This window comes from Ambystoma mexicanum, chromosome 11, assembly GCF_040938575.1.
Source record: "Ambystoma mexicanum isolate Mex_15411 chromosome 11, UKY_AmexF1_1, whole genome shotgun sequence".
Taxonomy (NCBI): domain Eukaryota; kingdom Metazoa; phylum Chordata; class Amphibia; order Caudata; family Ambystomatidae; genus Ambystoma; species Ambystoma mexicanum.
In genome coordinates, this window is record NC_090934.1 from 831,098,338 (window position 1) to 831,113,498 (window position 15,161).

Consider the following 15,161-nt stretch of genomic DNA (forward strand, 5'->3'; position numbering starts at 1 on the left):
GGAAAAAGTGACCATAGTCAACTCTGTTTGGGAGCTGGAGAGAAGCCAGTTCATGAGAAGCTGCAAAAAATACACAGGTAATATAACTGTAAGTAATATGAGAAATCGAATAAACTGGTCTAGTACTTCGTTGAATAACTTTGATAGACAACCTTCTATGAGTTCAGGACAGGATTATGTGTCATCTATGCAAAAATATGTGTTGGTAAAGAATATTGTACAAGGTTACAGCCATAAACATTCACACATCTTCGATGTGGATGTCAAAATTAAAAAAGCTGAGATTAGGCAAAAAATACGTATGTTAAACATCTACCAGTAGAAGAGAATTTGTCTGAAATAAAACATCTACGCACAGCTTACAAAAACTGGCAAAGAGGAAGGAAGGCATTATGTTACCAGAGGGACAGCGAACATATGTTAAAAAAAAATAAATTACCTCAAAGTCGTCTGCTGAAATCTGGGGAGTTCTAAATAAGACAACGTATAAAGACCAGACTTCTGTTCAGATAAATGCCATTGCAGCAAAAACCTGGTGCAATTACTTCCATCAAATATATCAGACTCCAATATTAAATTACCATCTAGCCATTAAGAGTGAAAATTGGGATCACTTAATAAAATTTGACCAAGAAGATGTGTTATTTTACATCTCGAAACTTAGCAGCTCATGGGCCCCTGGTCATGATGGGCTTGCTAATAGAATGCTCAAGGAAAATCCCGGGATCTGGTCTTCCATATTAATTAAGATATTTGAGGAAGTGATGCGCACAGGGAATTTACCTGAATCATGGAGGAAGTCCATTCTTATCCCGCTATACAAGAAAGGGAATAGACTAGATCCAGCATCCTACTGGCCTATTGCCCTTTTGGATTGTCTGGGGAAGGTATTTGCTTGTTTACTTCTCTGTGAGTTCAATCGGTGGTTAAATAAAGAGAACTTAAGCGATCCATGTTGACGGGGTTCTTGAAAGGATTGGGTACAGGTATTAACCTGTTGTGTATAAATGCGATCATTGCCAAACAATCAAGTAAGACATTACCCTTGTATGTCGCATTTGTTGACTTTAAAACAACGTTCGACTCAATCCCAAGAGAGCTTATATTCATGAAATTAATGAAAAGTAACTGTCCGTGGAACATCTTAAAGTAGATTATTGAATTTCATTGGCAAACATCATTGCAGATAAGACTGGACAATGATGGTTCGTCATCTGATCCCATTGGTACTTCCAGAGGACTTAAACAAGGGTGAATACTTGCTTCAGCAATTTTCAAGTTTTTTATTTTTGATCTGGGCAAGGAATTCACTGATATCATAACTGACTCTCCGAAAATTGGGCAAAGGGAGATCAAATGGTTGTTGTATGCCGATGACCTCCTTCTGATATCTAAAACACCTTGGGTTACATAATATGCTACAAGCATTGGAGAAATATGCTAATTTCAATAAAATACCATAAACATCAAAAAGACCCAGGTTTTCCAGTTTGGTAGCCACAAACAACGAAACAAGAAGCTTCGGTGGCAACTAAATAATCAAAAGGTGGAATCAGTGTGTGAGTACACCTATTTGGGTGTAAATATTAATAACGATCCTAGTGATCTATCATATGAGATTACCTTGATGTTGAAATGGAACAGTTTAATATCACAGTCCAGAATTATCAATGGTAAATATTGTAAATTCAATATCACACCCTTGATAACAGACTATAAAGAAAAGGCTTTGCCTATATTGTTATATGGAGCAGAAACAAAAGCATACAAGCCTAATAATTATTGGAATAAAAAAGAATGGGCATATTGGAGGAGCCTATTAAAGCTTCCCAAATCTACACCTGTAGCCCTAATAAGGCATGAACTAGGACTAATATCAATATATGCCATATATAAATGGAAGGTATGCATGCTTTATAGGAAATGTGTGTTGGATAAACATCAGAATGGGTTGGTTATACAGCTGGCAAACTATGTGAGAACATCAGAGGATAAATTCATTAAGCAATGGAAACCACAGGCGCAGGAGTTTATGCAGGAAGTGGACATAACTGATGATTTGCTCCTACAAAATCCAGACAAGGCAAAGCGAAAAATGTGTGAAATGGATTGGATTAGGACTAGGGAAATATGTCATAACTATAAATGTTTCAAACAAAATCCCTTTGCTTTAAAATCTTTTGGAATTCCTGAAGTCTATCTATTGAAATTGCTAAATGTCATGCATCGGGCAGGACTCCTGCACTTAAGTTTAAATCTGCGGAAAACCAGAGAAGTCACAGTGAAATGGGATAATGATAATAAAGGAACTAATATGTGTCGCTTTTGTAACATCCAAATAGAATCCCTTGAACACTGAATGTGCAGAATTAGAGAGCATAAGGATCAAACATTTTAAGAACGTGTTTGAACATATAATACATATGGAGATTAAAGCCCTATGTAAATATGTATTTCATGTGTACTCGAGGACAGTGGGCTATGCCACAATTAATTTTTTGAATGAACTGAAATTAGAAAGTGACATAGGTAGTGTTGGAATTACAATCGAATAACTAGGATATGTCATGACTTGTCTATTTTTACATTAACTGGAGATTTTTTAAGGTTTTCTTTTCCCTTTACTTACAACTTGTTTCTCCTTTATATCTTTCTCCGTTTTACTGTTTATTGTTGTATCAGTTATATGTCAATCTCAGATGCCTGATGTAAATGAATGTAAATGATGATAATTGATTTTTGCTAAGATAACTTATTTTTATTTTTGCTTTATATATATACATGTACGAGTATAGGAACGAATAATCTGTTTTGTATTGAAAGGTTGAATGTTTCAGACAAACCAATAAAAAAATATATATATAAGTAGCAAATATTGCAACCTAATTATTGTAATTTTAATTTGCTTCTCTTTTATTGTTTTACTATTTGATATACACTGGCCCATATAAGGAGAAAGATGGGACTAGATTACCAAAAATGTCAAATTCATGAAGGCTTTTTTGCATTTTCTTGCAGTTTATGATTGTCCGGTTGGCCAGATCTACATTAACTGCAGTGATCCTGGGGCTAATTTCGAGCTAAGCCGGGAAAGAACATGTGAGAATCATCTTTTAAACCTAACCATGTCTGCACATGTCCCTTGTCTCTCTGGTTGTGTCTGTCCTCCTGGGTAAGTTAAATATTGTTTCTTCTGTTTTTCAGTTTATTCAGTGTTGTCTTTAGACTCATGTAGCTTTGTCAATCAGGTTTAAACTGGAGTTAGGTTGATGCAAGAATGTATTTTAAGTCAATGTAATAAGATTCTGCATTCTAGAAATACACTATTTCTTTGCAATCTGAATAGTAAGATTATCTGTTAAAGTTACTTTTGACTTTTAGTACACTGAGTCTGTGATAAGACCATAACATAATATATGTTACACTAAAATGCATATATTCATCCAAAAGCCAACTTTTTTTAAAGGGAGTTGAGGTGTCTCTGAACATTTCAAGTATGCAGGCATTGGAAATGCCAAAATGGATGCATCACCACTTAGTCCAAAGTCAGACTCCAAATCAAACCTTACCACAAGTTATGGAACACGCATGTTATGTATTTGGTAGCTTGCATGAGTACTATACATTTTATATTTAATATGTAAAACTATCAATTCTAAATGTACTATAGTCTTTGACACCAGTGTAGCGGTTTAATATTTTAGATTCAATGATGATGAACATTCTTAAAAAATGCAAATCAAGTTTGAGCTAATAGTGGGTATCTTCATGGGGAATCTCAACCTCAACATTTGTTTTAAAAGAAGATGTTAACATTATTTGCTAATCTACAGAGAGAATTCAACCTACCGAAATTGGCATGCTTTATATGTCTTCAAATTATCTGCTGTATCGATAATTTAGCCTCTATCCACATTGATTACAATCCAGAAATGACAATATGAAAGTGACACATACCTAACGTGGAATTATCTCCACACTCCACTCTCCACACTCCACTCCACAAGACAAAGGGTTGGTGGTCATTCAGCTAGAATACAGTGCTTATATATGTAACTTGGTGAAACACTTGCGACAGAATCATTTACTGAAAAACTGTTAGTTCTGCATTGTTAAAATGACAGCATTTACATGTCATGCAGTATGTTCAAAAGACATATTAAGGTCAATGTTAAATGCCCACACTGCCAAATGGCAAACACTGTCCTGCATTTTATGTTTGCTCTGTGTACTACATTGGAAGCATTTTAGGCAAACACACATTAATTTACAAACCAGAGGACTAAGATCAAGAAGGAATTGCCTTTTAGTACAATGACCTTAGGACCTTACAGGGAGCTCAATTGTGGATTGATAATTACACTCCGTAATGTTTCAGGGAAGTATTAGACTGTTTCTATACTGATCACACAATGCACCCATTAAGGAGCCATACACGACTAATGTTTAGGATTTGCTCAAACCTGGATGGATAAGTCACTGATAAATGCAAATGCTTTGATGTTTAGCTATATAATCATGAACTCACTGCACATATTTTTAGTGAAAGAGCACTTGTGGCCATACAGTGTTGTGTGATTTAACATGATCACCAGAAATATTCACTTCTAATAGCTAATGTTTTCTTTAGTGTTATCTGTTATTACTTACGGCTAATCCTTACGGATAATCCTTTTTATTATAAGCTATTTACACGTTTCTGTGTTATAAAATTGCCAGAACAATGACATTCAGTTATAATTAATGGTTTGAAATCATGAGGAAAACTTTTACCGTTGAAGTAATGCAAACAGTATAAATCCAGATTTGAAAAGTAGACATTACAAATAACTACATTTATTATTTTCCCAACTGAAAACGTTAATTCTGACCAAACAAATTGACAAGAATTCCCTTATTTGGGAAACGTTTTGCAACGTGGCCACATCCTGCCCTGGGTGACCAGGGACTAAGATGTTTCAAATTGACAGGTTGATTTGACATATGTTCAAAATCTTCAAGATTCATAAGCTCAAATCATCACAAACTATGTCTATAAAAGCAAAAGGCATGGATCCTTCTTATACCATGGTACAATCATAACCCTTCCTACGCCAAGGTCCTGTCGCATTTCCTCCATCCTGTATGGCCGTCCCTCGCTTTTAATTCTTACAGGGCACTGTCAACGGGTGCCCTGCCCATCCCCGACGCATGTCTGCCGTGGCGGGCTTCAGCAGGTGTCCATATTGCAACAGTTCATTTCCCACATCAGACGCCTTCTGCCTCCGGTGCCTTGGTGAAGACAACGGATGGGAAAGCTGCTCAGCATGCGATGCACTTACTGCCCGGGCCCTCAAGAATCAGCTAGCAAGGTGGAGGGAGCTGTTTGCCGGCACTCCACCAGAACACATAAAGGAGTATGTGAGAAGAAAAACCAAGAAGGCAAGCGTTTAATTTTCGAAAGCACCCCACAGGGGCGACTTCTTTCCAGGGAAGTGCGCCAGCGGGAGGGTCCAATCTGGTTCTGTTACTGGCAAGAAGGGTACCGAGGCTCAGGTAGCTACCGGCCTAACCGCAGAGGGATTTAAAGATCCTCCCGGTCCCATTGTCGAGGAGCCACCGGGATACGTCCCAAAGGTGTACTGCTCTGTTACCAGGTCTAGGCCTGAGGATGCATCTTTACGTGCAGACAGCAATACTGGCATTATGGCCGAGGGCCAACAGATGTACCAGGACCATACCTGAGATGCAGGCAGGGGCAGAGCCTATGCGTACAAGCAAGCAGGCCGAAACCCAGGCCCAGTGCAGCCACGGAAGCACCTGTCACAGGAGCAGACACAATGGCAGCCAGACCATAGGTGCCCCAATTCAGCAAGGCGCAAAGGTGGGAGCCCCTGCCAGGACAGAATGGGCCCAGGTAACTATGCCACAGGTCACGTGGTGCATCCCCTCTCTGACCTCAGCAGTGCAATTGAGCTACACAGAGGCCTCGTACACACACGACAGGCACAGTGGGGTAGACAGCAACTGTACATGTCTACAACGACTCAAGGGTCGGTGCAGGAATGCGTTCAACTGGCCTGTGAGGAGCCAGTGGACCCAGCTTGGATTCCAAATAATGGGGATCAACAAGACACTAATGAAGAGGAGCAAGATGCGCCTTCCTCAGCAAGGACGTTTCACAACAGAATCGCTGGCTTGGCTGAGTACCTGGGCAACCCCCAGCCCCAGATGGAGCAGCCGGACGCAGGCTGGGCTTTTAGCGGAGGTCCTTGCCATCCTAGCAGATGCTAGATCAGCTATACCACTGCAAATGGACATGGGGACCCTGGCTAGAAAGGGGTGGCCCAAGCCACACTGTACGCAGCCAGTCAGCAAAAAGCTGGATGCTAAGTATAGACAGGTGGAAGGTGACACGCTACTCCTGTCTGTGCACCCTCAGCTTCTGTCATCTGTAATCGCAGCAGAGTCCATGTATGCCAAACCACAAGCATCCATGGCCAGCACATCTACCTCAGCACTGCTGGGCAAGAAAGGCAAGGTCCTAGATGCCTACGACATAAAGGTGTACTCGAACGTGTGTCTACACTGCAGACAGGCCAATGCCGATGCCATCCTGGCCGTAGCAAAATAAAGGCTCTGGCAGGAAATCGCAAACTTCCTCCCAGACCTGCCGGCCCACAAGCAAGCATTGTTCAAGGCTGGCTTGGCGGAGGCCAAGATAGTCACTCAAGACCTCATGGAAACCACTGTCTCACACATTAATACAGCAGGTAGAGCCATATGTCTAGTGATGGACATGAGACAGACAGCCTGGCTTAGAACAACCAGGTTCAATCCTGACGTCCAGGAAATAATCCTTGATCTCCCATTTGAGGGGCTGACTTGTTTCACTACAACCCAGACGAAGAGCTGGAGAAAAAGAAGTGCAGCTCACAGACAACCAAGACACTGGCCATTCTTGCAAAGCCAGCAGCCTAAAGCTTTGGGCAGGGGCAAGCCCAGTCAGAAAGGGGTAAAACATTTGGCAGCTTCCAGGGTTTCCAGGACCACAGGACCAGGCAGCCAGACCGATCAGCTCAGTCAGCATTAGCGGAAGCAACAGAAATCATCCCACAGAGGATTCTTCCAGTGCTCTCGCCAGCCTCAGCCTCAGAGGCAAGGAAACAATGACTTTTTGCTTCAGGTGCACAGCACTCCGGTGGGTGGCAGATAAACCCTCCACAATCGGTCCTGGTGGACTCTGTTTGCGGACCTGTGAGTATTTTTAGTAGTCTGTCGTGGCTTCCGGCTTGCCATTCGGCCCCCAACCGTTCTCCTCCCCTTCCTAAGATGGGACACCATCACTCCTAGCAGAGATACACTCACCAATTACGAGAAAAGCAGTGGAGGCAGGCAGGCCTGCGAGTGATCCTAGATCTATCCTTATTAAACATATACCTGCCCTTGCAGAGGTTCAAAATGGTTACGATAGCTCTGATAGCGGAGTCTTTGTGTGGGGGAGACTAGACATGCTCCTTTGATCTGAAGACCGCATACTTACACATCCCCGATCTGGCAGCCTCATCGATTGTCCCTCTTATTTCAGGTCATAGTACAACACTTCCAATACAAGGTGTTGACCTTTGGGCTCAACTCAGCACCAAGAGTCTTCATGAGGCTCTTGAATGCTGTGGCAGCCCTACTCATATCAGAGGACCACCATGTATATCCGTACCGCAACGACTGGAGTCACCGGAGCAGGTCATAGCACAACTTGAAAGCTCATGAGTACTTCATATTACCTGGGGTTCTCAATCAATGTCCAGAAGTCTCAGCTTCAGCCTGCACAAACGGTAGCATTCTTAGGACTCTTGTGGGACACAGAGGCAGGTGATATTCCCCAAAGGGGAAAATGTAGTGTAAGGAACTCATGGCGGCAACAGTAAAGACATACACACAGTTCAAGGGTGTTTATTAAATTGGATAGGTAGGTTGGAAAAAGGCCTCATATAAACCTAAATCTAAGATGGGAGCAAGCTACGGCCATCAAATAATATTAAGGTAGTCCTAGTTGCGTCTTTTCAAATAAAAGGGCATATGCTAAGAAAAAACCTATTGCTAATCCTTACAACTAAATAAAAAACGAGTGTGGGATAAGGTTCACAAGAAAGAAAGAAGTGTTCACAAATGAATAGTTAGGATGCGGCAGCCGGGGGTCTACCTTCCCCATGTTTTGAGCACACGAAAAGGCGGGACTCCTGAGCACAGCACATGCTCCAGCTTTCCCAGCATGAGATGACAGTTTCGTTCTCCAGCATCAGGACCTCCGGTGGTTAAGTTTCCTTTCTACAAAAAGTCTCTTACCCCCGAGGACCTGATGTATTCAAAATAATGAAAAAAGTTCCTTTCCGTATGTACAGTGGGTGATGACTTTTCACCCCTAGATCCCCCTCTTCCGGGCTCAGACCCACCAAAAATTTTCAAGTGATATCAGGACCTTCAGTGGTTCAATATCTTGCTCCTGAGGGCCTGTTATGTTAAAAATAAGAAATATAATTTCCTTTCTGATTGTACTTGGGGTGATAATTCTTCACCCCTGGGTCCCCCTCTTCCGGGCTCGGACCCCTCTTGAATCTCAGCTTCCCTCAGTCGGGTTCCCTATGGCTTGTATTCAAACAACTTGGTCTATTACATTCACGTGTTAGTGGGTGTTGGCTTTTCACCCCTGTATCCCACTCTTCCAGTCTCAGACCCCTCTCGAATAACAGCCTCTCTCTGTTGGTTCACTACGGCTCTCATTCACACGCTTTCTCCTTTTGCATTCATAAATCTTTGAGTGACGGCTTTTCACCCTTGGATCCCCCTCTTCCAGTCTCAGACCCTTCTTGAATGTTAACCTCCCTCTGTCGGGTTCACTATCGCTTGGTGTCCAAAACAATTTCACCTTTTGACATTCACATGTCTTAATGTCTTTTTAAACTCTGTCACGTTCACTCTTGTCAACACACCGTTCATTGGGACTTCAGGGTCCGTTCTATCGGCATCCCTCCGACGGGTTCACTCTTGCCAATTCTTAATCATAAAGTTCTTTCTCTATCCTCACTATGCAGGATTCATCTCCGTTAGCTTTCCAATTATGTACAGGTCAAAGACTTTCAACTGCACAGGGGGTTTTGCTTATCCACTGTATGACTACTTTGACCTTCTTGTAGCTCTCCTAGGGCCTTCTGGTATCGGTAGTTTCAACAAACATGTTATCAACCAGAGTCTCTCGAATGAGCACCCATGTGATGCCGGACAATTCTGCAGCTGGTTTTCCCTTAATGTTAACAGTTCTTTGAACTTTCCTTATTTTGCCATTTGCGACTTTCGTACTACACAGTTCAGTTTCTTATAGGCTCTCCCCTCGACTCACTGGCTGTGATGAACCACATGGCTTTTCTTGTATCTGGAGTCAAAGGCAGTACCACGGTAGCAATCGTCTCTCTCTGTTCTGCTTATCACCACATACATCACAAGAACAGAAGGGCACTATCGATACCCACAACATACCACACAGGACGACAGAGCTCTAGTAACCAACAAACCAAACATTAACCTAACAGACTGATTCAATAAAGAAGAAGCCTTCCTTGATCTTCAACCAATCGGCATCACGAGAGAAGCACCGCGATCGAATAACTACAAACCAAAACAAAGAACAACTAATAAACAAAACCACACCAAAAAGATCCACTGCAATTTAATCAGCGCAAAGTCAATGTCCAAACAAGCCACCAAATACCTTGTATGTGAGGGAGGTATCGACATCCTATTTGTAACTGAAACATGGCTAGATGACAATTACAAGATCACCCTCAGCATCTGCCTGCCTGAAAACTTCAAATGCGTCCAAGCAAACAGAAAAACCAAAAGTGGCGGCGGACTGACAATCATCCGCAAGGAACACCTGAATATCAAATTGGAAGGCCCATTAAACATCGATAATGCAAATCCTTAATCCTAGGCCTATCAGTAAACCCCAAAAACAAACCTGAAATTCATACTGATATACAGACCGCCAACCTATGATGCAACCTTCGTAGACGCCTTCATGGAAGCAATCCCCATCCTAGCCATCAAGCATAATCATTTGATCATCTTCAGAGATTTCAACATCTTGTTCGATGAAGAAACCACAACCACACAAAAATCTCTAACCAGTCGCCTAGCAGCAATGAATCTACAACAACTAGTCAAAGGAGTAAACCACTCGGCAGGGCATACACTTGACACAATCTTCGCCAATAAAAAACTCTTTACCATGGCACCCCCAATTCAAATACTCTGGAGCGATCACCTCATAATTCCCTTCATAATCACACTGACCACTCCAACAAACAAGCAACAAGACAAACTATCGATCACCATTAAAAGAAACTGGAGAACCATCAAAAACTCCAACCTAACTGAACTTCTGGAATTCAGCAGGCCACAAGCAACAATTATGGAAGAAGCTGACTTGGACAAAAAAGTAGCTCTACTCCACACCTGGATCATAACAACAATCGACAAAATCGCCAAAGAAAAACCTTTCACTTCTTCACGTAAAAGAGCAGTGGCAAAATGGTTCACCCCACTACTCGGCGCCATGTAAAGAAAAAACCAAAAACTAGAACTAGAATGGAGGATCAAAAACAACACTGGAAATAATTTCAACAACATATCCGCTCATACAAAAAGGAAATACAAAAATCAAAAAGGAAATACTCGACAACTGAATCTCAAAGCACCAAATACCCTAAAAGAACTCTTCAAAATCATAGATAAAATAAAAAATTCACCTGGCTGCAACAACACGACAATACCATCAATGAAACTTTGTAATGACCTAGCAAACCGCTTAAAAAAAAATCATTACCATCCAACAAACCATACAAAACAGACTATGCGATCAGACTACGGAACACACCTTTCCTCACGAGAAACATCTGAACAAACCATGAAGCTTCCCCCAAAAGATCAGTGGAGACTTTCGTCAAACTGGTAAATCAAAACAACAAAACAGGTTCTCCTGAGGATCACTGCCCTCCAGACATATACAAATCAATCCTCAAACAAGGAACTCCCATGCAATACCCCAGGAATGTCCTCAACCTTTCAACCTCAACAGGGAAATTGCCACAATCCTTCAAATCAGTGTACATCAGGCCGCTACTAAAAGATACAACAGGAAACATAGAGGACCTCTCGAACTACAGACCCATTACCAACATTCCGTATACAGCCAAACTGCTTGAAACATACATATACAAAACAACCCAAGAATTCATAGAAGAGCACTACCTACTAGACCTGGTAAAAGTTGGTTTCAGACCAATGAGAGGAACGGAATCAGCTCTCCTCTCAATATGGGATGAACTAAAAGCAAACACAGACTCAGACAACAGTACAGGCTTGATACTTCTATACCTCTTTGCGGCAATCGACACAGTTAACCACGACATCCTCATCACGAGATTAGAAGGATTGGGAATAACAGACACCGCCCTACTGTGGATCAAATCCTTCATAACAGAACAGAAACCATAAAGATGAAACCTTTCAAATACAAACTAAGAGAATCCACATATGGAGTACCACAAGGATCATCCTTCTCCCCATTACTACCTATCTCAACTAATCAAAATCATCAAAACACATGGCCTCACTTGCTACAACTGTGCCGACGACACACAAATAGTGTTCAAAATACAAGACACTCAAGAAGAAAACACAACACTAGAGAAGTGCCTTTGTGATGTATTCAACTGGATGAACTCGAACTACCTCAAACTCAACCCAGGCAAAACAGAAATAATGATCATCACACAAAATGGAGGAGACAACCACTACATCCCTTAGCCAAGGGAACTCGGTACAGCCCAGCCCGATCGTCAACTGTAAAAAACCTGGGGGTCCTGATGGACAACAAACTTACTCTAGAACCACAAGAAAATGCTCTACTCAAGAAATGCTTCTATCTCCTGCAAGCGGCAAAAAGGATCCTACCGTTCCTGTCATTCGCCAACAAAACACTTACCATCATTGCTCTTGTCAGGTCCAGAGTAGATTACGCCAATAGCCTATACCTGGGTGTGCCGAAAGGACTGGTAAAAAAACTGCAACGCATAAAAAATGCAGCAGCCAGATTGCTTCTCAAACTACCACTAAGAGTACACATCACACCTGCGCTAAAAACACTACATTGGCTACCAATAAAACAATGAATCAAATTCAAATCAATGTGCATCATGCACAGAGCAATCCACAACCAAGGTGCAGAGTTCCTGAGAGACAAATTACACCTACATCAACCACCAAGAATGCTCAGATCAAGCAACAACATCAGCATTCAACAGAGACCCTACAACAAAAGCAAACTCGGAGGATCTCCTTTCTCTCACCTTGCATCAAAAACTTGGAATGACTTACCAAAGAACATACATAACACAAGAAACCACCTATTATTCAGGAAACTGCTCAAATCCTGGCTCTTCACTGCATAACTAGAAGAACGCCCACAGGGGCACACACATAGCTGAAACAATGATGAGTGAAGATAGTGATCCTGGATGCCACCAAGCAATAAACTTCAAACAGAATCTAAGGAAGACATTCTACCAAACTACAAACTGAGAGATAGCTATGATAGGATGACACTAAAGATGGAATACATAGTCAGACCAAGACGGGGGACAAGGTCTATTCATCAATTGCACCCTGGCCCCCGAATTACACCCAAGCTCCAGCTCCAACAGACCTGCGTCAAAATAGATAGCGAGGGAATAGGGGGCGGGCCAACCCACAGCACCAACACCAGAGGGGGAGTCTATACATACCCAAACCGATTATTCTAAGTTCAAATACAATCCAGCCGGGAACACCCCGCGCCAACACCTACAGCAGTTAGATGGTCAAGAAAGGAAGGCAGCAACTAAGCCTACCCATAGGAATGCTAGTTAAATAGAACAAGATCTGGTAGAACTAGGACATACAACGCTCTAAACTCAACTTCAAATCTCTCCATACATAACTCACCCGAAAATCCACACAACCGTTTCTCGCCCAGCAAACCGCATACACTTCAACACACCTCCACAACAGCAAACAAACAACACATAAACTGCACCGACAGCACACGCAGTCTCGCTCCGGTCTGATACTCACACCAAAGCTCAGAGCATGGTGGAAAACGAACTGAAGCTGCCAACAGCACACCACCTCTCTCACTGCCCTACTCCCTCTTCACCTGACTAACCTAACCCTCCCCGCCTTCTTGTTTTACAGTTCCGCCTAAGCACCCGGGGACCAACTCTGTTGGTGTCGGTGCGCAATATAAATACCTTTTAACATTTACCATTTAAAATGTATCAGTGTAGACGTGCTCTGTGTACCGTTGACATCTTCTGCAACATACGCTGGCTATTGTTTGCGGTCTTATAGTTCCTTCCATGGTGGCTTCGCGGGTCTGAGTCGTAAAAGGCAAGGTCACTCCTCTCCATGCCGCCCCATCGGTTCTCGCCGCCTTTCTCCTCCTCTTGAACTGCTGTACTGGGTTAGCCGTCTTGTCGTGCAGTCTGCCTTGCTCGTTATATGGGGCCATCCGGTGTGTGTAATTCTGTTCAATTACCTGTTTGTGCCTGATGCTTGCATTGGGACATGTCCGGTAAATGGCTCTGGTGTTAGTCCTTTGTCTTTCGTAATTTGCGAAGGTGTTTGGGTCGGAAAAAGGGGTGGTAGAGTTTCTGAGTATCCTATGTGGTAGGGTGGGGAAAAGGTGTTTGAAGAAGGGGGATACTGCGTCTCACCCATCAGTTTCCCACTTCCACTCCCTAAGGACCCCCCATCCAGTTGATCCTCCCACACTGGTCAACCCCCAGTAACTGGATCCAGTAGCGATGGATGTGTCCTGGCCACCTGGATGACAGATCCCCAGGGACTAGTAAGTGAGACACCTCTAGTTTTCTCACAGTAGTGGCAATCAAGGCAGCGACGGGCTACTTCCTCAGCAGATCTGTGACCACGGCCTGGTGGTATCTGCACTTGTTGGGGATAATGGCTGCTTTAAACCAGGCTGAAAATGAGGAAGTTGCAGCTGCACTTTTGGGCCTCATGGCTCCAAGAAACTGGGGCGCATATGGCAGTGATTACCATACCGGCAAAGCTGCACTAGGGTCTTGGATAGTGGAGGCAGGACACCAACCTCATGGAGGCAGATCCTTTGGGCAACCCAAGCCAGAACATACGATTAGGACGGATTCCTCCCTAAAGGGGTGGGGAGCCACTGTGGGCAGCCACACGGTACATGGTCTGTGGTCAAAGGAGGAACAGCAAAATCATATCAACTGGCTGGAAATTATGGCCCTCTGGCTCATGCTCAAAGCGTTTCTTCCAATGGTCAGAGGCAGGTCATTCTTCCAGACAGACAACTCCACCTGCATGTACTGCCTCAACAAACAGGGGGAACCAGATCTCCTCCTCTGTGCAGGCTTCCCAGCAGCATGTAGGAGTTGGCCATCGCACAGAATATATGTATCTCCGCAGTCCATCTGCCGGGGGAATCTAAGCAAGTCTTTCCTTAGCGACAAGACTATGAGAGTGTTCTCCCCATCAGCAGCGGCCAACCCGATTCCCATCCTGTGCGGAGTTCCTCAGGGCTCTTGCGTATCCCCTACCCTATACAACATATTTACTAAGCCCCTTTTTGATGATCTGGACCAACTCGGTATCACCTACACCAACTATGCAGATGATACCCAGATTCTCCTCCCACTTTCCGGGGATTACAACAAGGATTTGGCCTCGTTGAATAGGGTTTATATCATCATCCAGGCATGGAGGGCAACCCATGGTCTATGCCTGAATGATGATAAAACAGAGGTCATCATTTTAGGGACTCATTCCAACCTTAAAAACTAAGCCAAAACTACACCTCTTTTGAGATCGATGGTAATATTATCAAGGTGTCCAAGGAGGTGAAGACACTTGGCTTTTATCTGGACCCCACCCTCTCGTTCGACAAACAGGTGAAGTCTTGGGCATCTGCCACAGCTTACACTTGTAAGATCATTAGAGCAGGCAAACACTTCCTCTCAGATAAAACCTGCATTATTTTAGCCAGAGCCCTGATCTATCTAGGCTTGACTATTGTAAGGCCCTCTACATTGGTGCTAATAAAT

At 43.0% G+C, this 15,161-nt stretch overlaps 1 protein-coding gene across 1 annotated transcript in view; it reads left to right on the top strand.

Moving 5' to 3' along the window:
* The window catches only part of OTOG (otogelin), a 1,239,067-nt gene that overhangs the window by 375,583 nt on the left and 848,323 nt on the right, over positions 1 to 15,161 (top strand). The window contains exon 20 of the mRNA XM_069625375.1: positions 3,019 to 3,172. Within this exon, the coding sequence (XP_069481476.1) occupies positions 3,019 to 3,172 (154 nt within the window). The remainder of the gene's footprint in view (positions 1 to 3,018; positions 3,173 to 15,161) is intronic.